Here is a 24,448-nt window from a genome sequence, read left to right as displayed (position 1 = left end):
CCAGGGAAGCCCCTGGGTTTTCTTTGTTGGACAGAAACCCTGTGGTACACTCAGCTCAACTCCTGACTGGACTGACTTAACCCTCCATGTCTATGGCCTGTCACAAAAAGAAGTTTACCTATTTCTGGACATAAACACTATTTATCTCAGTCTCAACTTTCTTTCACACACAATGTCCAGCTTTCAATAAAAAATTATAGGACATACATCAAACAGAGAAAGACAAATACTGTATGATATCACTGATATGTGAAATCGAACAAATACAACAAACTAGTGAATATTACATAAAAGAAGCAGACTCACAGATATAGAGAACAAACTAGTGGTTACCAGTAGGGAGGGAGGGGCAATATAGGGGTGGGGGAGTGAGAGGTACAAACTGTTGGGTGTAAGATAGGCTCAAGGATGTATTGTACAACATGGAGAATATAGCCAATATTTTGTAATAGCCAATATTTTGTAATAACTGTAAATGGAAAGTAACTTTAAAAAACTATTAAAATTTCTTTTTAATTAAAAAAAAGTCATAGAACTAAAAAGAAAAAAATTATAGGACATACAAAAATCAAGGGTAAAAAAAACAGTGCCAAGACATAAAGCAATCGAAGAATCTGATCCAGATATTCAAATTATCAGACAGGGACTTTAAATAACTATGATGCATAGGCTGATGGATCTAATGGAAAAGGAGGGCAAGAGGCATGAGGGAATTTCAGCAGAGATGGAGAACATCATAATGAGTCAAAAAGTTACACATTCTATTTTTATTCTTCCAGTTATTTCCCTAAATTAATAAGACCGTTGCTTATGATTATTTTTTTCTCTCTCTTAGTTATTTTGTTTGTTTTGTTTCTCTCTTGATTTTATTGTTTGTTTGTATAGTTTGGCCAGTTCATTAACCTCTCTTTCACTTCTTTGGCATATCTAGAGCTGAGATTGAGGGACAAAACAAAGTTTGCCATCTTGTCAGGAAAAGGAAATTCCTCCTATGCCTCACCTTGTGATCATCAAGCAGTGACTGCTTTAAAGGAAGTGACCTTCAGTAAAAATATCAAGAAAGCACCACAGGCCTTAGTTAAATGCAGGATCTATATGGGTTTAAGAAAAGAGTTAATTTGTTTTTTGTTCAAGTAGAGTATCTCATTCTCTGATAATGCCACAAAATAAAATGTTGCCTACATGTAAACAATAATATTTCTAACAGGCAGTCAGATTAGAAAAATAAAACAAGTTCATTGTCTAATAATTATATTATTTGTTCTAAAATTAGGTATTTTTTTCACTCAGTAATATCAAAGTCAGACATTATTTATTATGTCAATGGTCACATACCCTGAAATACTCAGGTTCAGATCAGATATTTTAATATTTACTGAGCTTCAGTTCTACTGCAATTTTTCCATAGCTCTTCTTTCCTTTCATTCATTTGCTCATGGTTTTGATATCTTAGACTCGCTCTTTTTATATTCTAACTGCAAGATAGGAATTATTCGGGGTTAAAAAAAGAGTTGCTGAAGGAAATGGACAGTTTTGCACATTGGCCAGTTCTGCTCCATCACGTTCCATCACTGGAAATAAAGAAATTGGACCCGTGGAGACAAGACACTGAGATACCTTCCCCTGGGCTATTTATCCATCAGGTACTGAAGGCATGGTACTTTCAGACTCTGAGTTTTTAAAGGACTTTCAGAAATGTTTGAGGTCTGAAAAAAATTGTCTCTCAAATACCAAAAGAAAATTACATGTTTGATATGCTATGGGGTAGGGTAGAGGGGTTCCAAAGGAAAAGTATTTAGAACATATGCAAGCCCTAAGCCAGCCTTGAACCTCCTGGGAATGATCTTCCACCTACTTTGTTCTTGGTCTATAGCTTGTTTATTGAGAGCACTGGCTGATAGAGTACAATGGAGAATAACAGAGAATTAGAACATTTAATGCTGAAAGCTACAGTGGAGACCATCTATTCAGGTTTTCAAACTGTGCCTCAGATACAAAAGGAAGGTTGAGGCACTGGGGCCCTGGTCTACCCGGCTCCTGTTTGTACCCTCATCTCCTACAACTCCCTGCCCTGACTGCTATCAGAGCAGCTCCTTTTGGATCTGTTTAATGTATCAGGATTTGTAAAGTTTTGTTCGGAAAACGAGTTCACTGCTTAGTATTGGAAAACCACTGATCTATTCCGACTTCATCATTTTACTAATGAGTGCCCTGAGGCACAGAGAATTTAAATAAGTTACCCAAGGTCTCCCAAGTAGCTAAGAAAGCCAGGTGTTCTGAGTCTCAGTTCAAGACTCTTTCCTTAGGCAGAGACTGAGGAATCCCAGATATAAGAAAACAAGTTTATTCCAAAATCTGTCCCTGACCTTGCGTTGAGAAGGTGTTATTTCTGTCCTGGGAGGCATGTGGGCTTTGCTAGGGCAGCTGTGATATGGTTCCATCACCATCTCCCACGTGCGCCTTTCCAGCCAAGGACTTGGAGGAGATCTTTTTGAAGGGCTCAGAGAGCATCTGTGAAGCTAACCAGGGGAATAAAAATCATTTTATCTCATTTTTAGTACACGGGTTATCCTCCAACTCTCATCCCTTAAGAGAAAGTTCTTGTTTCCCATTGAAGAAAAACAAAGATTTAAAAAAATCCTTTAAAAACAAAGATTTACAGCTTACAAGAAAACTAATAAGCAAAAATACCACAAAACCAGAAAGTATATAAAGAAGTAAAAGCGTGCATCTGTGATGGCGAAGAACCACAATTGACTAAGTAAAGTTTTGTTAGTCATCCAAAAAGGCTATGTAACCCACACAGTAGCTGCTAGCCACATTGGCTTCTGAGCACTCGAAATGGGGCTGGTCCAAACTGAGATGCTCTGGAGGTGTAAAATATACACCAGAATCAAGATTTAATATGAAAAAAAAAATTAAAAGAATGTAAAATCTCTCATAATTATTTATTTTATTGATTCGTGTTGAAGTAATATTTTGGATATATTGGGCTAAGTAAAGTGTATCATTAAAATTAATTTCACTTATTCTTTTTTGCTGTTTTTAACATGCCTACTAGAAAAATGTTAATTACATATTTAAATATAACGCTTGTGTTATATTTCTATTTGGACAGCACTGGGCTGGAAGTAACTAATTCATGTCCATGGCAACTGAGCTGAGAAGGCTGGGGTTCTTTCCAGGAATAGCTTCCTCCCTGCATGCTCCTGGCCCGAAACTAAGGTCTCCATCAAAGAGCAGCTCCAGGCTCTTCACTCAGGCTCTCAAATTATGTGCCTTCAGGGAGTGGTCATTAAAATCATTTGCATCAGAAATCTGACTTAACCTGAGGATATGTCATTTAGCAGGTTTTCAGGGTTATGAGATAAGGGTCTAAAGGGCAAATTCCATTTAAGTTGATTTTCAAGCACCACTTCTGTGATATCAAAGCAAAAAAGCAAAAAACTCTGTACAGTGAATTTCTACTTTCTAAGTAGGTGGGATTAGATCTGTTAAAAGCAGAAACATACTAAAACCTATGCTGCTCAGGACTTTGCCTAACAGAAATCTCTGGAAGTTTTATTTTTTGTCATCTCTAAAACAAACCTTTAATCAGATAAATATTTATTTTAGTCTCACTGGAGATGCCTTTCAAAAGAAATGCCTGGCTTCCCTGGTGGCGCAGCGGTTGAGAATCTGCCTGCCAATGCAGGGGACACGGGTTCGAGCCCTGGTCTGGGAAGATCCCACATGCCGCGGAGCAACTAAGCCCGTGAGCCACAACTACTGAGCCTGCGCGACTGGAGCCTGTGCTCCGCAACAAGAGAGGCCGCGACAGTGAGAGGCCCGCTCACCGCGATGAAGAGTGGCCCCTGCTCGCCACAACTAGAGAAAGCCCTCGCACAGAAATGGAGACCCAACACAGCCAAAAATAAATAAATAAATTAATTAATTTAAAAAAAAAAAAAAGAAACTTAAAAAAAAATGCCTGACATAAAACAAAACTGAAGTGTTTTGTTGGTTTAGGATATACTTTCTCTTTTTTATAAAAACAAAGTTTTGGTCTGTGAGAAATGAGAGGCACTACATTTAGAGCTGAAGTTTGGTTAGCACTGAAAATTGCTAGAGGTCTGAAGAAAAGAACAATTATGAAGAGCCTGTTAGAGTTCTAAAAATAAACCAAACCCAAAACAAACAAATAAAGCACTTGCTTTTTTAAAGAGACAATATGATAGACATTCAAATTTGAAATGGACCCATGATAGGCTGAGGAATGGCACTCAAAGATACAAACATCCTAATCCCTGGAGGCTGGAAATGTGACCTTATATTGCCAAAGGGACTTTGCAGGTGTGATTAAGTAAGGATCCTGACAGAGGGAGATTATCCTGGATTATCCAGGGAGGCCCTAAATGTAGTCACAAGTGTCCTTACAAGAGAAAAGTAGAGGGAGATTTGACTACAGAAGGGAAGGCACGAAGACTACGGACCACGAAGCAGAGACCTGAGTGATGTAACACAAGCCAAGGAATGTCAGCAGCTGCCAGAAGCTGGAAGGGGCAGGGAATAGATTCTCCGCTGGAGCCTCAAGAAGGAACAAGCCCTGCCAACACCTTGATTTTAGTACCATTAGACTCATTGCATACTATGGCCTCCAGAACTGTAAGAGAGTAAACTTCTATTGTATTCAGCCACTACATTTGTGGCAATGTGTAATGGCAGCAATAGGACCCTAATACAGGACCCCAGTGACTTCACAAAATTAACCTAGAGGCTGAATTTTTTCCCTTCAATCACATTAGTTTTTATAGGCTTAAAGCATGGAAAATAGAAATCTCTAAGATAAAGGTCTTGGGAGAACACAGGTCAAAGGGTAAAGTGCTCTAAATGGCATTTGCCCTCTCATCTTTCCTTAGCTTTTATCCCACTCTCTAGCCTTGGATTCTCCATCCCCTTGTCCTTCCTTGCCCTCCCTCTCCCAATATCCTCCATCCCAAGATTAGCAACCCATCCAGATGCAACTTCAGATGTACTTTTGTGTCTGACTTGCCAAACCTCTGTAATGTTAACAGAAACATTCCAATTTTCCTTGTGAAATCATCTATGGTATAATAATAAATGTAACTACCAGCTCATGGTTTATAATAAATATTAATTCATTTATTCAACAAATACTTATTGAGTACCAACTATGCCCTAGGCACTATGTTAGATCCTGGCAGAACAGCAGGGAACAAGGTAGATGTGGTCCCTGCCTTCATTTATAGATTAGTAAAGGAGATGCACTACAGCAAGTAAACATATAAATACATAAAAGGACCAACTGTGGTTAAATGCTGTGACAGAGATAAAGAGAGTACAGTGCCAGAGAATAACAGAGCTGGCCTCTCTTAGGAAATGGCATTTTGTCTTGTAAAGAGCAGGGTGGGGGGAAGAGAGCATCCCACATGGAGAGACAGCACCCAAGGACCCAGGTGGGGCAAGAGCTTAGTGTGTGTCAGAGATGCAAACAAACTCATTTGGTCAGAGCACAGCAGGAAGGGAGAACAAGAGCACAGATGAAGTTAGGTAGGCAGGGGACAGATGACCTAGAGATTCAAGGGTAATGGCAGACATCGCTGGTCCCTTTTCTCCTGGTGAACAGCCTGGAAGTATCAGAAGCTGGAAAGCCTCTAGCTAAGAAATATGCCAGTAATTGAAGCCTTACCAGTAGAGGTGCATTCCTTTAAGTTTGGAAATTTTATCTGAATATCTTCCACCCTCCAGGAAGCATTTTAAACCATTATCAGTTAACACTTTGGTGGGAATTAGTTTCCTGGACTCCTTTCTTTGATTCAACATTTACCGCATGTCCTCTTGTGCCAGACAGCCCCGTTTGGGGTACTACACGGGTATGAAGGATAGGAGAGAGCCTGGCCCTGCTCTCACGGAGCACAGTGGTAGTAAAGTGCTATGAGGGAAAATCGTAGGGAGCAAATGAGAGTGGCTCACAGCAGGCCCCAGACTGGTCTGGGCAAAGGGAAGAAGGCTTCAGGGAGGAAGTGGCACTTAAACAGGAAACTGAAGGATGAATAGGAGTTGGCCAGGTCAGTGTGTGTGTAGCGAGGAACTGAAGAGGAGTACTCCTGGTCTGTCTGGAGTCCTATGGAATTAGCACACTAGAACAGCTGAGAGAAGTCCAGTGCGTAGAGATTGAAAGTGAGGATGGAAGAGAGAGGACTGCATGGGTAACCTTGGAGGCCCTGGTAAATGAATTTGGACTCTACTCTAAAAACAAAGAGAAGCTGTTAATGGGTCATAAGCAGAGGAGTTATAGGCTCAAGTTTGCATTTCAAAAAGATCACCCATGTTTTGGTGTAGAGAATGGGATTGGAGGTAAATAAGAGTGAAAGTGAAAGAACATTCAGAAGGCAATTGCTGGCCTTCAGGCAGGAAATGATGGTGGCTTGGATGAGGATGAAGATTTCCTAATTGCAGAGCCTACTTTATCTTTGCATTTACATTTATTTACAATTTACACTAAATATCGTCTTTATCAATTATGTTGGTCAGATATTGAGTATGATTTTTATGCCTTTGCAAAGAAGTAGAGTATTATTTTTTATATAAGTGAAATTAATTTCAGTCTCAAGCCACATTCTTCTGGAATTTGTAAATTTGACTTCGGTCAATTTGCGGGGGGGTGTCTCTCCACTTCTTCCTCGGTATGTATCTGAATTTGGGGAAGAAGGTATGCTGAGATCTTGTACAAAGTGGGTGTCGGGGGAACAATCTTGTCTCCTTGATTGTGTTCTACTCTGAAATCCACTGACACATCCTTAGTCACATATCCCCCTTCTGCTCTAGAATCATGCTTGGTATGTAGGACCAATAGTTTCTTGTTGGATCTTGGGGACAGATTCGAGAGATATTTAGAAGGAAAAAATGATTGTATTTGATGATTCATATACACTGAGAGTGAAGCTTCAAGAATGGCTCGTAGATTTTTTTGCATTAGAAACTGGATGGTGCCTTTCAACGAGACAGGAACCTTGGGAGAGGAGCAGGTGCAGGGCAGTGGGCTGGAATCATGTGGTCCCTTTAGAACATGATGTGTTTGAAATATTCAAGATGAGATATTGAAGAAGTGATTGGTAATGGGGGAGTCTGAAGCTTGGAAAACATCTGGGGTTGAGAAAATACACACACACACACACACACACACACACACACACACATGGTTTTTTCAGTGTAAAACAGAAGGTAGTGGAAGCTCTGGGACACCATGAGATCCCCTGGAGAAAGAGAAAGAGTGTGGAGTAAAATAAGAAGAGGGCTTTGGAAAAAGTCTGAGGAATATTCAAAGATTGGGTAGAAGGAGAACTGGCAAAATATCCATGGAGGTAAGAGGAAAACAAGAAGAATGGCATGAAACAAAAGTCTCAAGAAGAAAGTCTTTGAAGGTGGGAGTGGTGAACAATATTAAATGCTACTGTTGTTCAGTCAAGTAACATGAAAACTGAAAAGTATCCTCTGGACTAAAAAGTCCTTGGTGATCCCAGAAAGAGTGATTCTAGGGTATGGAAAAGGCAAAAGCCAAATTGGTGTGAAGAGTCTACCATGAACATGTGGGGCAGTCACTAGACACTTCAGAAGAGTCATGCCCTTGCAGGAGGCCTAAATTAGCCCTGCAGTAGGGGCTGCTCCAAACCCACCCCAACAAAGCTTAAGAGAAAGCTTCAAAAGGTCAAGCTAATGCACAAATAAATAAACTGCCTGCTAGGACAAAGGCTAACATGCTTTAACTAAGACAACAACATCCAGTGGTCAATAACAAAACTTCACAATTTATAGAATCCAATAAAAAATCATTTACACGCACCCCAATGTTCATAGCAGCACTGTTTACAATTGCCAAGACGTGGAAGCAACTTAAGTGTCCATCAACAGATGACTGGATAAAGAAGAAGTGTTATATATGTGTATATATATATAATGGAATATATATATATATAATGGAATATATATATATAGTGGAATACTACTCAGCCATAAAAATGAATGAAATAATGCCATTCGCAGCAACATGGATGGACCTAGACATTATCATACTAAGTGAAGTAAGTCAGACAAAGACAAATACCATATGATATCACTTATATGTGAAATCTAAAAAAAATGATACAAATGAACTTATTTACAAAACAGAAATAGACTCACAGACATAGAAAACAAACTCATCGTTACCAAAAGGGAAAGGGGTGGGGAGAGATAAACTGGGAATTTGGGATTAACAGATACACACTACTATATATAAAATAGATAAACAACAAGGACCTACTGTATAGCACAGGGAACTATAGCCAATATCTTATAATAACCTATAGTTGAAAAGAATATGAAAAAGAATATATACATATATGTATAACATATATACATATAACTGAATCACTTTACTGTACACCTGAAACATTGTAAATCAACTATACTTCCATTTTTAAAACCTCCCCCCCCAAATTAAAAATCACTATATATAAGAAGCAAGAAATTGGGACTTATAACCAGGAGAAAAATCAATCAATAGAAACAAACCCAGAAAGGAAGAGAGGAAGAGATAAGAGAATGAGCAGATTAGCAGACAAAGACTTCAAAATAGTTATTAGAAATTTGGCCACGTACTGGGGAAAATATGACTACAATGAGAAGTGACGATATAAAAAAGAAAATATAAGCAATCATATCAAGATTTCTTTTTCAGTAAGCACCACCCCCCCACCAAAAAAAAACTATAACCCACCCTGCAGCCTCTTTTCTGCAAAAGATTTTTTTTCCTATAACTTTGTACTTTTGTTTCCTTGTATGGAAGCATTTCAAAATTTTTTTTTTTTTTTTTTTTTTAATTTATGGCTGTGTTGGGTCTTCGTTTCTGTGCGAGGGCTTTCTCTAGTTGCGGCAAGTGGGGGCCACTCTTCATCGCGGTGCGCGGGCCTCTCACTACCGCGGCCTCTCTTGTTGCGGAGCACAGGCTCCAGACGCGCAGGCTCAGTAATTGTGGCTCACGGGCCCAGTTGCTCCGCGGCATGTGGGATCTTCCCAGACCAGGGCTCGAACCCGTGTCCCCTGCATTGGCAGGCAGATTCTCAACCGCTGCGCCACCAGGGAAGCCCGTGTGGAAGTATTTTAAAATTGCCTTGGGGGCCATATCATATGTAATTTTTAAAGAAAGTTTAAAGTGACCTTGATAGGTGCTGGGGAAGGAGGGAGGGAGGTGTGATTGTGATAGAATTCCAGATGCACTTTTGCCCTGAATTGACATTGTTTGTAGAAAGTACAAGACTTCCTGGTCTCTGAGCACAGAGCAGAAACTAGAGCTGCAGGGATGACCAGGTTGTGTGTTCTCCTGAACAGGCTGGTGTCTCGGGTCCACCTGCCTATTGGTCCCTCTGACCTAAGGTCTAACAGTCCTGAGCCTTACTGTGGCAGAACTCTCATAAATGCTGGCCACATTCTCTTTTAACCATCCTTTGGGAGCTTTAAGAGTACTTTTAAAGGTATACTTAAAGTTAAAAGAAATATTAATTAAAAGGAAAACATTGAAGTTCAGGAGCTCATCTGGTATATTTGTGAGCATCTTTATCAGAGCTATGTTGAGTCTTGGGCACATCAGCAATTTAAGGTAATAGGAGAAAGACCAGATCTTCTCACCTAGCTCTGCATCCCCATTAAGGAGGTGTAGGTTTCCCCTAAGGATATTCATCCCATAAACATTGATCTCAAAGCTGAATTTTCAAATTTGAAATCTCCCATATTATCAGCTTTTCCAAGATTGTTCATACGGTCAAGAACTCATGGGAGCTCACATTACTTTAGTTCATAGATCACTTTAGTTCTAAAGCACTACTACAAACCTTAAACTTTAAAATTATAAATGATAGGACATATTTTTATTTACACTCATTTAACTGAAAACTTATTTATTTCTGCACAGCCCCATGCCAGTAAGGGAATTAGAAGTTGTGTTTTTAGCTATTCCCTGGATGAAGGAAAACAGAAATGTGGGTCTCAGTTGAGTGCACCGAGCTGTCATGCTTATATTTGGTGCCAGCTGGTCACCTGTTGGCAGGGCCAGAAGAGAGCCCCAGGACTAAATCCATCCTTACCTTCTACATCCAGCTTCAAATAAAACATCTCCATCAGTACATCTTCTCCCTGTGCAAACCACTTCACTGAATAGAAAACTTATCTGCTTAAGTTATTTCTCGTTATCAGCTTGTATTTTGACATCCAACAAACTAAAACTAAATTTTTAGTCTGAAGCAATAACTTTCCATTATATGTTACTTCAAGAAGCACCCATCTCCTTGCAACAGAGCATGTATTTATCTCATAAACGCATACACAGCTGAAAAGAGCAATGACAAAAATAAAAACATAAACACAAAATGACTCAGGTATCTTTGATCAAATACCTTTATTATCAGTTATATTAATTTATTTTATGCCATAGACATTTTGCTCCTAAAATCTCATCTTCTTTCACTTACTTTAGTTCTTCATTTTATCCTCAATGGACCTGTCTCATGTCTTGACCATGGGAAGAAGATGGTGAGGAAAAGGCAAGCTGGTCACCAGGATGCTGTAAATGGCAATGACACATCCTTAGGAACACTGTCATATAACAGACCAGGCCGAGAATACAACATTAAGAACCCAGACAGAAGATCACCATCTTCCATCATCATCTGAAATTAAAAAGCACCTCCAAAGGAACTGTTTACTGCTTTGTCTGCAAAAAGTGCTCTGAACACTAAACCAAAGAGACAAAACATCCTTTAGCGGATTGTTGGAGCACTTAAGGAGGTGTAAATTGTAATTAGCCATATGCTAGACTTTCACAGCCCAATAAGAAAGAAGCCTGATGGTGCAAGATCTCTGTGGCCCAGTTTTTCAGGTCAAAAGCAGAATGGCTGTTGAGTAAGGAATAATCCACAAAGAAAAGCTACAATGCTATTCCATTCTCTGGCTTCAAACACAACAGATGAGAAAGCCTTCAGCACGTGTTTGCGATTGCAGTCATGTCTCTGAGTTATTAGGGAGGGAGGGCCCCTATTGAGCTAAAGTCCGAACCTTAAAATCATGGATCTGGGGACACATTTACTCTGTTTACAAAGAAATCAGAGTGTAAATGTGTTACAAAGATAATATTGTTCTATATTAATATTTCCAGATAAGAAAAAATGGTTCAGAGATGGGGCCTGTACCAGAGAGTGGAATCTGTTAGTAAAAACAAACAAACAAAACAAAACAAAAACAAAAAACAACTCACAAACTTTTGAGAACTTGGTTTTAGTTACTGCTGTGCTAACTAATTATGTGACTTGCAGTATGTCCCTGAATCATCTTAAACCTATTATCTAACCTCCCATAGCCTAAATTTAACATTTTTATAATGTGCGGGGGTGGGCTCAGTGATTTCTAAAAAATGGCATTCAAAATGTGTGTGTGTATGAGTGCACCCTCTCCAGTACCCTCATTGTCCTGAGGAAAAACCATTAACTTCGGGCTTCCTGGTGGCGCAGTGGTTAAGAATCCGCCTGCCAATGCAGGGGACACAGGTTCGAGCCCTGGTCGGGGAAGATCCCACACGATGTGGAGCAACTAAGCCTGTGCGCCACAACTGCTGAGTCTGTGCTCTAGATCCCATGAGCCACAACTACTGAGCCTGCATGCCACAACTACTGATGCCTGCACGCCTAGAGCCCGTGCTCCGCAACAAGAGAAGCCACTGCAATGAGAAGCTTGCGCACTGCAATGAAGAGTAGCCCCCGCTCGCCGCAACTAGAGAAAGCCCACGCGCAGCAATGAAGACCCAGTGCAGCCAAAAATAAATAAATAAAATAAATTTTTAAAATAAACATTAACTTCATTGGGTTTGCACAAGGTCCTGTGACAAAAAAAGGTGAAGGAAAATGAATGAAATACTGCCATTTGCAGCAACATGGATGGACCTAGAGATTATCATACTAAGTGAAGTAAGTCAGGCAGAGAAAGACAAATACCATATGATATTGCTTATATGTGGAATCTAAAATATGACACAAATGAACTTATTTACAAAACAGAATAAGACTCACAGACATAGAAAACAAATGTATGGTTACCAAAGTAGAAAAGGAGTTGGGGAGGGATACATTAGGAATTTGGGATTAACAGATACACACTACTAAATATAAAATAGATAAACAACAATGACCTACTGTATAGCCCAGGGAACTATATTCAATATCTTGTAATAACCTATAGTGGAAAATAATCTGAAAAAGTATACATACATATATATATACATATATATGTAAAACTAAATCATTTTGCTGTACACCTGAAACTAACATAAGATTGTAAATCAACTATAATTCAATTAAAAAATGTCTTTATTAAAAAAAGGTGGAAGAAGAATCTCAGGCCTGGTAGGAGGGGCAAATAAAACTGAGACTATTCAAAATCTTGCGCTGAAACAGATAATTGACAGGAGGATTTGATTTGCTGTTTGGCTGAGAATAAGATACTCTTCTCATTCATATGAAAACCGATGAAGATGAGTTTTTATCATTTAAGATGCAATATGATCTTCTGGCTCAAATAGCTGGATGCCAGTAAATTAAGGATTAACTTGGTTCTGAAAATCATGTGAATTTGTGCGCTCATGTAACTTTCTACTAAGTGACTTTCACTACTATAGGGAGATAACAAGATCTGGCTAATTCTTCTTAAGGCAGATAAACACAGGGACAAGAGCCTTTAGACTGAAGAAGACATAATGGATACCATCCTTCTTTCTAATCTACTTAGTCACATTGTTGTTTTAATTTGGAGCCCATTTCATGATCAGATAGTAGAGCAAGTGTGCAATTTCCAGAGTCAACAACTCCTCCTCCTCTTCCTCTTCCTTGCTCTCACCCCTACCACCCCATCCAGTACTGCAGCCAAGAAGAAAGTCTTCACTGGAAGGCAAGCGCCACTAGCGAGAGGAGAGGCTTTGCTGGTTTAACCCTGTATTCCTCACACCTAGAATAATATGCCCAGGACAGAGTGGTTGCCCAGGACGCATTTGTTGAATGAATTCTCATACATAACGATTTTCAGAATGGTTTTGGGATTGGTGACTTCTCCTTTCTGAGACTGAGTAGATCCAGTGGATCAAACTTGATTCTCTGAAATCTACTTTGGCTTCCTACTTTCTGAAGGCAATGTAAATTGCTGGTTTTAATTTAGAAAGCCCAGTTGGGGTTAAGAGTCTTGATATGCAGGTTATCATCATGTTTGCGCAATACTTAACCAACTCAAGTGGTTCAGGCAATTGCAATAGCACCCTGATTTTAATCCTGGGGAACTTTGGGGCATTTGGCAAATTTTTATCCATCCTACTGAATTATAGCCTCAAATGATAGACGTCCATGGGTATGGTAAATTCATCATTTCAGTCTGTATTCCCTAGTTGTAGAACTTCCCTGCGTAAGAAATAGCAGCAGCATAGCGGCAGTAACAGCAACAACCCTGACGTTTTCATTAAAGTTGGGCACTCAGGAATGAATCTGTTGAATTAAATGAATGTCCTATTCTCTAAGCTCAGTGCCTCTTGGGACAGCATGTAAAACTGGACTCTTAGCAAGCAAAACACTCTGTGATCTAAATTCAAACATAATTAATGGCTAATTTCCCTCATATTTCATCTCTTTCTGCTGTAACCTAAAAATAGAACTTTAGACCTAACTCTATTCATACTCTTTTATTGCTAAGGTTTGAGACATGGAAATGGCCAATTCCTCCATATTAGATTTAGATCTATTTTAGTATATGCTTTCACCCACTTACAGACGGTTTTTGAATGACAGTTGTTGGTTTGGGAGGCCAGAACACGGAGACACGTCCATCTCACCGCTAATTCCATTTTCCTTTCGCTTTTCCTCCCTTTGTGTTCTTGCTCCTTCCTCCCAGACATCTGTCCTCAAAATCTGGCTTCCTTGTGATCTGGTCACTCCCATCACATTTGCTGTGTTTATATCAACTTAATGTTGACAGAGGCATTTGGACTTTGGCTGTCTTTATTAAGGCATGTTGCTGTGACATACTGACAATAAAGAGTTATCTCAGCATGAAGGCTTATGCAGAAGGAAAAATGTTCTTTAGATTTTTTTAAAAAGACTAACTCTGAGTACATTTCGGCTGGTATACAACACTGATTTCCAAGGATTTGAAACAACACTTAACACACGTGAATTCTATTATCTTGCATACCAAATTTCAGTAGCCTTCAGGGACACCAAATTACCAGTGAAGCAAAAGGCATGACACTGTGGTTAGGTGTGGGGGTTTTACAATAAAAGAAAGAAGATGACAAGAATTGAGTATATTTGCTTCAAGACTTTATTTAATTTACCAGATAAAGTTAACCTTTCTTCCTCTCATATCCCAACAAGTGTATATTTGATAGACACACTATTTTAAACATTATTTTCATTATTTATTATTAAAAAAAAAACCCAGATGTTCATTACTTCTGAGTTATAAAAAGAAATACAGGTACTATAAAATTATAGTAGGAAATGACTTAAGAAAAAGAAAAATGGGTAAAGAATGGTCAGATGGGGAAAATATGCTCTCAAAATGGAACTCTTTGCTAAGAGCCACAGATGCAATACCTTGAGCCTCAGGAGAGCTTTAATTAGTCCTGCTCTTCCTTCAGCGCATGCTCAGAAGCTCTGGCACTGGACTGTAAATGAGGGCAAGGAAATCCAGCAGGGGCCTGGGTGGGTTAAGGGGGGGGGAAGGGCAGGATCTTAAAGGGGCAACGACCATTTAAAAGAGCAATGCCTCTAGGCCCCACCATTCCTGTCTCAGGCCCTTCAACCTACCACCACCAACCTACTCTACCTTCTGTGTTCCCTACCTCAGTTAATAGTACTACCTCCATTTTCCCAGTTGTTGAAGCCAGAAACATAGGAATCATTGCTGATTTCTCTCTCGTATGCTTCTGCAAAATGAATCACTGTCAATTTTTGCAGATTTTACCTTAAATTTGACTTCACTTCTCAATTCCTATTACCACTGTCCTGGTTTAAGCTCTCAGACCCTCACTGGGTCCTGCCTGGGCCCTTACAACAGTGTCTCAACTGGTGTTATGTGCGTTTTCCACTGCTGCCAAATCATCTTTTAAAAATCACACCGCTCAACCTGAAAAAACACTTCCGTGGTCCCCATCACCTGCAGGAAATAGTTGAAGCTCCTTAGCACTGCATACCTGGCCTCTATCAATCCACAGACCTCATTTCTGACACTCCCAGGGTTGTATTTTCTGTTCTCACAATAACCAACTGCTTTTAGGATATATGTTCCAACACAATGTGAATTAACACGGAATATGTAGAAAAGTTTCTGACCCACTTAAAATACATAAACTTTTAGCGAGTAAGGTGAAATAACCCAACTTCTACTTAACACTTAATTTATTAATTTAGCTATATATCATAAAATATGGATGTATAATTTTTTCACTCTCATACATCATAATATCAAAGGAAATTTTCAAAAGTTAAAAATGACTCTCTTACCTATACAGAATGAACCCATGTCAATGATTTTATTTTAATTGATGAAGGAAGCAGTAGGATGGTAAAGCTGGTTCTAAGAGCGTTTGAAGAACTGGTTATTTCTAGGAAGAAAAAAAAAGATTGCTAGATTATATATAAAACGAGTTAATGTTCTGCAGGGCAATGAAATAATAGATTATTATCTTTCCTATTAAACGTAATCATTTACATCTCTACCAAAAAGAAAATCTACAAATTTACATGTAACTGCACAGTATCTAGACTCTAATTCATAGCAAATAGCCAGGACAAACACTGGTAAATTTTCCTACTGAATTAAATAATTAAATAATCCTGGGGGTGGGCTTGTTGAATAATGCTTCGTGATTACACTGGAAGGACATACAGTCCTCTTCTTGCTTCCTGATTATTTCCAAGTGCAGGACAATTTTCCTTAACAGTGAAAGTTTTTTGTTAAAACACTTCACATTAGTCTTGTTCATCAGTGTTTTGGCACCACAATAGTCACTTCTTGAGTCACCTAACAAAGCCTCCTATGTTTTATGTCCTCCTATGTTTTCTCTGATAAAGCATTCTGGAATCTCGTGTAGTTTGAAAAGAGAATAAATATATTAAGTAACTATCAACATTGTAGAACAGTGTACAGTTATGTGGATGTTAAAACGTTGAGTAACTACTAAAATAATAATAATAACAACAATAATAATAACAATTAGAGTGCAATGTGTAGCTCCCAAAAATAGAAGAAAGAAAGAAGGACCATATAAAAATGGCTTTAAGACTTCAATAGATGGCCAGGAAGTAAAAAGAAAGAAGATGGTAAACATAAAACACAAAATAGTAGAAATGATTCTAAATATATCATTCACAATGAGTATAAGTGGGTTTAACTCACCTGTTAAAAGACAGAGACTACAAAATTGGATAGACAAATAAACCCTCCTTCCATAAACATGTCTAGAATGTAACAAAGCTGAAAGGATGAAAACAAAGGGATTACAAGGAAAATAACAACAACAAAAAACTGACACAGCAATGTTAACATTAGACAAAATAAAAATTAAGACAAAAAGCATTAAGAGAAAAAAAGGTATTTTATCACAATAAAAGGAATGATACAATTGGTACTTTCATAAACTTTCACAAACAAAAAGAGAACTTGAAAAAACTCGAAAATGATAATCATTTTGTAAGATTTTGACGCATTTACTAAAAACTGATACATCCAGCAAAGTAAAATTTAGTAGTAATACAGACTACTTTGATAAAATTAACAAGGTTGATCTAATATATAAAGAACCTTGCACCCAAACAAATGGAGAGTATTTTCAATACATTCAGTATACTTTTCTAAAATGACCACATACTAGGTCACAAGAAAATTCAATTTCCAAGATTTAACATCATCTATGTTCACAAAGCATTTAAATTAGTGATCAATAAAAAGATGGTTAAAAAATAGCAACAACCTTTAATTGAAAACTTTAAAAAAATGAACAAATAGCTCCTTGGGTAGAGAGGACATTACAATGTCATGGAATATTTAAAACTAAAGACAATGTAAGTACCACATGACAAAACTTGTGGAATAGAGCAAAGTAGTACCTAGAGAGAAATGCATAGTCTTATGTATAATTATTCTTATAAAAGGAAAATTGAAAGCAAAAAGTTAAACTTTCAAGTCATGTAGGCAGTAAAAGAATTACATACTAGCAAAAATAAGTAAAGAAAGAAAATAGTTCATATATTCCATAAAATAGAAAACAAAGACATAAAGAAAGAAAAATCACAAAATAAAAACTGGTTTCTTCAAAAAATAATAAAGTAGACAAGCTTCTGGCAAGACTGATAAGAATGGGACAATAAAAATGAATAATATTCAGAATAAAAAATGGGGCCTAAATACAGCTAGAGCATGATTTTAAAAACCCCAAGAGAACAAGATGAACAAGTTTATTCCAAAAACAATAGAAAAACTAGATAAAATAGTAACACTTCTAGAAAAAAAACTAAAAGTAATTCAAGAACAAAAAGCCATAAAAATAAGTGACATAAATCTCTCTCTGTCTCTATCTCTGTAATAGAGGGTCCCCCTGCAAAACAAACCAAGTCCAAATGGTTTAAAGAAGTTTTTACTGAACACTTCCAACTCATTTTACTAAGCTACTATAATCTCACAGCCAAATCCAGACAAGAACAGTAACAAGAAAATTATAGACCTATCTCACTCTCTTATACGTAAAAGTCTAGATAAAGCATTAGCTGGTGACCTTTTCTGTTCAATATTGTATTGGGTGCCGTGGCCTGGACGATGGAATACTATGCAGCTGTTAAAACCAATCTAAGGAGGTGGAGAAATGAGGAGGCTTAAGGCAAGTGACCAGCGTCCCTAGGTCCTGCTGCATCTTTCTCCATTTCCAGCCCTTCAAACTGCTGTTTATCCTTCAAACACTTTGGCAGCCATCACGTCCTGTCCCACAAATTAATCTTTCATCTTTTGTATTTCCTTCGTACCTCATGCATATTTCTATAGCCAAATGTATCTCAGGGTTTTGCAAGAATTTGGTTGCCTGACCACATAGCTAGCACAGAGCAGGATGGAAAGAAATGTTAAACAGCACTCTTCTCCGAAGGATCTAGAACCCATTCCCACTTCCCGCATTTAACTGATTTGTACAAAAGGACAGATTATGCTAGCAGTCACCGGGTCTCCCAACAGTTATCGCGTCCCCCGCCCCCGAAGCAGCGGCTGTGGCTTAGACGCCGCTGCCCTTCCCGTATTTCTCCATCACAGAGGATGCCGACGCCCGAGCCCACTTCCCACTTCCTCTTTCCTCTCGCTTTAAGCGGCGCAGAAACCCATCCCTCTCAGAAAAAAATCTTTAACAGGAAGCCCAGAGGCCCGGGTACCTGGCATCCCGCCCCGGACCCGCAAGCCCGCGCGGGCTCCCGGTCCCCGACCCCGCCCACGCAGACGCACCTCCCGCCGCCCCGCCCGCGCTCCCACGCAGCGCCCGGCTCCTCGCTGGCGGGGCCGAGCCGGTGCCGGGCGCCGTGGGGCTCGCGCGCCGGGCCGGCCGGGGAGGGCCGCGCCGGAGCGGGGGCGGCGGGAGGGCGGGTCGGGGCCGGGCTCCCGCTGGCGGCTAGGCCGGGGCCGAGCGCGCGGCCGGCCATGGAGGTGGAGGAGGCGTTCCAGGCGGTGGGCGAGATGGGCATCTACCAGATGTACCTGTGCTTCCTGCTGGCGGTGTTGCTGCAGGTGAGTCCCCCGCCGCTCGTATGGCTCCCACGTCCCCGCTTCCTGGCCGCCCGGGGAGAGGCGTACCTCCCTCCCCACTCCCCAGCGCCGGGCCCGGATGCCGAGCCTATGCAAACCCCCAGGTGTGGCGAGCCTCTCCCGCCTCCACCTTCACCCCGCGCGAGGGCGGCGCTGGGCTAGGCGCCGCGCGTTGGCCTGGGCCCCGGAAAGCCAAGGTCGCCGGTCGGCCTGTCAAACCAAGCCTCGGATCCTCGTCCCTTAGGCGCCATGCTCCTCTCACCTCGAGTGGGGAAGGACTGCGCAGGGGGTACTTAAGCCAGCGAGCTGGTTAGTAAGAGATGAAAAATCCAGTTGTTACCTGGAATACGCTGTGAATAGGAAGGGAATTTTTAACCTGTGGCGCTGTCACTTTGGAATCTGGAACACACAGAGGGCCCTGATCACCCGCTGACAAAAGGGCTGATTTAGAGCGGCCTCCTTCAGCTCTGGTATCTACTTACCATCTTTTCTTGGATTTAACGGGGCTTCCTATCCAGGGGCTTTCAATGCATAGGGTTTATTTCTTTCTGGTTTAAGTTCTGCTGGGTCATTCTGCCCAGAGTCCCCTTGGGTTGAGACTTTTTTAAGTCCATAGTGCCATCTACAACGTGTGTTGTAAAATGGAATCACTTATTCATTGTACAGAATTCTCAGAGACTGCTTTTTTTTTTCTCCAGATTTTAAGCATTTTGATTTATTTAAAAAGGGATTGTTCATAGAAAACAATTACTTTGAACAGTATACAGGACTGATGGAGACTGGCTATGTCTCAACATCAGACAGAACAGTCAGTATCTGCCGTATGGCTGGTCTCTGTAGACGCCCTTTGCCGTCCTCGCCCTTTGCCGTCCTCGCCGAGGGTGCCTTGTGTCTTGAGTTAGTCCACTCCTCTGGCCCTTAGGAATCATACGTCTCTTCACTGAATCGGTGTCCATAATCATACTAATCAGCACCACTTTGGGCTGGGGCGCTATAGCTGTTATCATAGGAATCATAACTCTGTTCATCATAAGCAGTGCCATATCCATCATCATAGTCATAATCTCCATAGGTCTCTTGTGTTGGGGGCGGTGGTGGAGGTCTGTACCCAGTTGGGGGGACTCCTCTTGCTTTGGGAGTGAGAAGTCCTCTTCCCCGACTCACTGGCCCTCGGGTGGAAAGGACTCCCCTGGAAGTCGGTGTCCCTTGCAGTACCCCGACTCCCATTGGCTGGGCTGTGACTCCTCCCCTTCCCCTGGTTATTGCTGGGGTTGGTACCCCTCTTGTACGCAAGGTAACAACTGGTACATCTGCATTTTCTGGACCACCATTCAAATATGTTACTTCCTGGAGCTGTGCTTGCCTGATTTCATCATTATAGTCAGGAATGGGGAACTTTTTGATTTCCTCCAGAGCATGTCCCATCCGGGCATAGGCTTCTGCTGGGCGGGGGGGGGGGGGGGGGGAGCAAACACTTCAGTCAGAACATGGAGATCATCACTGAGGTGGAAGTACTTTGCTTGTCCACTTTTCCTCAACTCTTCTTCTTTTGCCCTGTCTCTCATGGAGCCTTTTCCAAGGATGGACATTTTTGTCAAGGTTTCTTCTTGTAAACGCTTCAGAGAATTGCCACGTGGCCCCAAAAGTTTTCCCACAAAGTTGAACTTAGGGAACTGTTTTTACAGGAATTAAAACTTTCTGTCCCAGCCTAAAAATGTAGGTTCCATATGCTCAAGGTCACTACAAATACACTTTGCCACACAAGTTCCTCCTCCTTTGCCAGCTTAAATGGCCCATTTGACGTCAATTACTTCTTTTATTCTAAAGGCATTTCATTCACAGATCCTTTATTAGTATCTACCAGTCGGCCATTTTACTTATTCCTTCATTCAACGTATATTTAATGAGTGCCTACTATGTGCTTATCAGGGGCTATAATGTCAGATAAATCAAAGCCCCTTTCCTGTGAAGTTTGCATTCTAGTGGGGGTGGGATGAAGCAGGCAGGCAGTTAAATAATTACAATTAACGTGTGATGATAGTTATTCTGAGGGAAGGACAGGATGGTCATGGGTATAAGCACCAGTCTGCTAGTTGCTTAAACCTTGCATAAATCAACTGCTCAACAGGAAGACTGGGAGAGTTGGAGGTGAGGGTTGACTAAGCGATTCTCTTTTCCATTAAAATGTTTGAAAGTTCAGTTGATTTCATAACCAGCCAGAAGAACCATTTAAATGATGCACTGACAGATGAAGTCAGTTCTTTCTCTAGCAAAACAAGTTCTCAGTTCACAAATATGCAATATTCTGAGGTTCCTTTAAGTGTGTTTTAGCTTTAAATGCACTTTCCTGTGGGGAAAATGTATTTGTGCTAAATCACAAAAGAGTATTTAATGCAGAGAGAATAGAATTGTGACCATGATGTCTGACGTTCATTTATATTATTTTCTCTTTGAGAAAATTCTTTTCCTATTCTAATCAAGAATTTCAGGAACATAACTCCCTCTCTGAGTAATCTCACCTACACTCTATCTCCTGTATCATTATGTTCTCACCTGCCTAGCCAGGTATCCACTGACCTTGAATAAGTTTGTCTTGAGTGGAGTGTGGCACTAAAAAGGCCACCGTTCTGGGTTCAGGACCTGTTAAATTTCCATCATTTACTTTTTGTTATGGTTGACCCAGTTGGTTAGAGTTTGGTACCAAAGAGGTCTAAGCCCATGACCATGACTGTTCACTGAACCCTGCCTGATGTGTGGTCAGTATTCACCATAGAAGAACTAGCTCTTAGAGTGTTGGGGATGAGTGACTGACTTTATCTTGTAGGTATGGGCTGAGGAGGTGCCCTGTAGCTGTGCGGATCCCAAAAGAGTAGATGCCCAGGTCCAAGCAGAAGTGAATTCTTCACAGCTGTTACCTGTTTGTGAGGACTCAACTACCCCATTGAGATACATAATCCAAACGGTCCTGTGGTCACCCAAAGCTCTCCTGGATATGAGAGTGGAGTTCCCCAAAGGCTGCTCTATCAAGTCTGTTGTTGGAGATGATTTAGACTAGGGGAGATGGCCTGCAGAGTGCCAGTACTAGAGGGTCCCATCACACAGTTGTAACACGATGCTTTCATCATTCTTCTGGGGGTTGCTTCCTCTAACAGGAAAAAGTAAGAAGCCTTTTTCAGAGTTGGGTGGCTTGAATGGAAGGAGCTTGATGTTTGCTTTTTAAAACCAAAGCACTTGTCTACCAGTGCCCAGTGAGTGTACAGACCAATGGTATAGCAGCCCTGCCAGAGAGGGGGAGTCCTGCACATTGTAGATGGGACTGCCAGGGAGAGGGACCACCAGGGAGAGGGGGCTGCCTCAGCAGGAACCTTATCTGCATCTGTGGTTTGGTGATGACCAACTCCAGCTGAGAAACACAAAACTAGAGGGACAGAGATGGAAACCTTACAGATTCTTTTGTTTTCTTCCTTCTAGGATCATTATTATTTTTTAAATGATATTAACTCCCTTTACTTCAAACACATCCAAGTTCAAACTAAGAGGACAAAACCACATTACAAGCCAACTCTAAAGGTCTTTAGGTTAACTGTTTTCTTGGATTATAGATATCATCAGGTAGCTCCTCAAACGTCTCAATATTGTTTCCTTTGCCTAGGAGACCTACCTTCACTTGCCTTGCAAACACAATCTTTGGAATCTCCATAGTGGTCAACTTTCAGATACGTACAGAATAAATGCAGATTTTTTAGATTTCTCATCAGCATGATAAGATACAAGTGACCTGATAATAGTGATACTTGGTTTTACAGTACCTAAGCAGAAAGCTAGAGGAGAAAAATTGCCTTCTGTAAAACTGGTTGTCCTATGAACAAGCAATAAGATTTATAATTTTGCAGTTAGAAAAATTCTTACCCACTCAAATATACATGCCCTCCTTTGGGTAAGAGTTATTTGTGGTATTTAAATATGAATAATTCTATTTACTTTATTACCATTTCTATTTTCCAATCGTGATTCAAAGTTGACGCCATTATCACTATTTTGTGTTTGTGTTTGTGTTTGTGTGTGCTTATTTGCCAGACTGTTTGGAGGAAGGTTTGAATACAATTCTTTGTTTCTTGATCCGTTTAGACATAAAGTGGAAATGGACCCTACTCCTTTGTTCTAAGTCAGAGACTCCGGCTCCTTCGTTTTCCTCAGGATCATGAATCATATGCTGTGGTATAATTTGCACAGAGTTTAAAACATCCATTAACCAACAGGAACATGTAACCTGTAATAAACATTCGTTTCACCCGCAGAATTGTGATGCTGCTGTGAACCTCAGCTTGAGATGCAGTACTCTGGTGTTTCGGAATGCATTGTTTTTATGTAAACTCTTAATAACCCCAACCTTACTTTTCAGATCCTCGAACTACCAGTACATTCATATCATCCACGCAATAAATATCTTTTCACGGTGTTTTAGAAAGTGGAATGACTGAACAGGTATTTTGCAGAAGAGGGAACTATAATAGTCAACACATGAGAAGATGTTTACCTTCAGTGGTCATCTGGGACAGGCATATTAAAATGACTATGAAATATCATTTCACACTTATTAGAATAGCAAACATTAAATAGTCTAACAGTACAAGTGTGATGAAAATGAGTAGAAAGTACCCCATTTGCAGAACAATTTGGCACTGTCTAGTAAAATTACAACCAGCATTGGACGCCTAGGTATATGTACGACAATATCCCTTGAACATGTGCATAAGCAGATATGTATAGGATGTTTATTGCAGCACTGTTTGTAATGACAAAAATTAGTAACCACCTAAATGACTCTCAAAAAGGGACTGGGGACTTTCCTGGTTGTCAGGTGGTTAAGACTTTGCCTTCCAATGCAGCGGGTGCGGGTTCGATCCCTGGTCAGGGAGCTAAGATCCCACGTGCCTCTCTGCCAAAAAACCAAAACATAAAATGGAAGCAATATTGTGACAAATTCAATAAAGACTTTAAAAATGGTCCACATCAAAAAAAATCTTAAAAAAAAAAGGACTAGATAATTAAAATCTGACATAAATTTTATAGAATATAACAGTTAAAATGAACAAACTAGGTCTACACACAGCCACATGGATGAATCTCTCTTTTTTTTTTAAATAAATTTATTTATTTATTATTTATTTTTGGCTGTGTTGGGTCTTCGTTGCTGTGCGTGGGCTTTCTCTAGTTGCGGCGAGCGGGGGCTACTCTTCATTGCGGTGCGCGGGCTTCTTATTGCAATGGCTTCTCTTGTTGTGGAGCACGGGCTCTAGGCACACGGGCTTCAGCAGTTGCAGCACACGGGCTCAGTAGTTGTGGCTCACGGGCTCTAGAGCGCAGGCTCAGTAGTTGTGGCACACGGGCTTAGTTGCTCCGTGGCATGTGGGATCTTCCCAGACCAGGGGTCGAACCCGTTTCCCCCGCACTGGCAGGCGGATTCTTGTGGATCAAGAGGAAGATACATCTCTACCCTCTTCCCAGGGATATCCTCTCACTGTGTTCTTGATTCCGTATTACTCTATATCAGTTATTTCTGATCTTCTATCTTTCTGCATTCTCTGACCTCCCAAGGAGT

At 40.4% G+C, this 24,448-nt stretch overlaps 1 protein-coding gene and 1 pseudogene across 13 annotated transcripts in view; one reads left to right on the top strand and one right to left on the bottom strand.

The window, feature by feature from the left end:
* Positions 1 to 18,703: 18,703 nt before the first annotated feature.
* Positions 18,704 to 24,448, top strand: part of SLC22A15 (solute carrier family 22 member 15) — an 80,825-nt gene continuing 75,080 nt past the window's right edge. For all 13 annotated transcript variants that reach the window (XR_009700364.1, XR_009700365.1, XR_009700366.1 and 10 more), the window contains exon 1: positions 18,704 to 18,828. Coding sequence is in view for 10 of the 13 variants with exons in the window: in XM_061183639.1 (XP_061039622.1) it covers positions 18,742 to 18,828 (87 nt within the window). In the remaining 3 variants the exon portion in view is untranslated. The remainder of the gene's footprint in view (positions 18,829 to 24,448) is intronic.
* Positions 19,771 to 22,546, bottom strand: LOC133088938 (KH domain-containing, RNA-binding, signal transduction-associated protein 3-like; annotated as a pseudogene).

The sequence above is a fragment of the Eubalaena glacialis genome, chromosome 3, assembly GCF_028564815.1.
Source record: "Eubalaena glacialis isolate mEubGla1 chromosome 3, mEubGla1.1.hap2.+ XY, whole genome shotgun sequence".
Classification (NCBI taxonomy): domain Eukaryota; kingdom Metazoa; phylum Chordata; class Mammalia; order Artiodactyla; family Balaenidae; genus Eubalaena; species Eubalaena glacialis.
The sequence above is the reverse complement of the archived record's forward strand: the minus strand, read 5'-3'. Positions and strand labels throughout refer to the sequence as shown.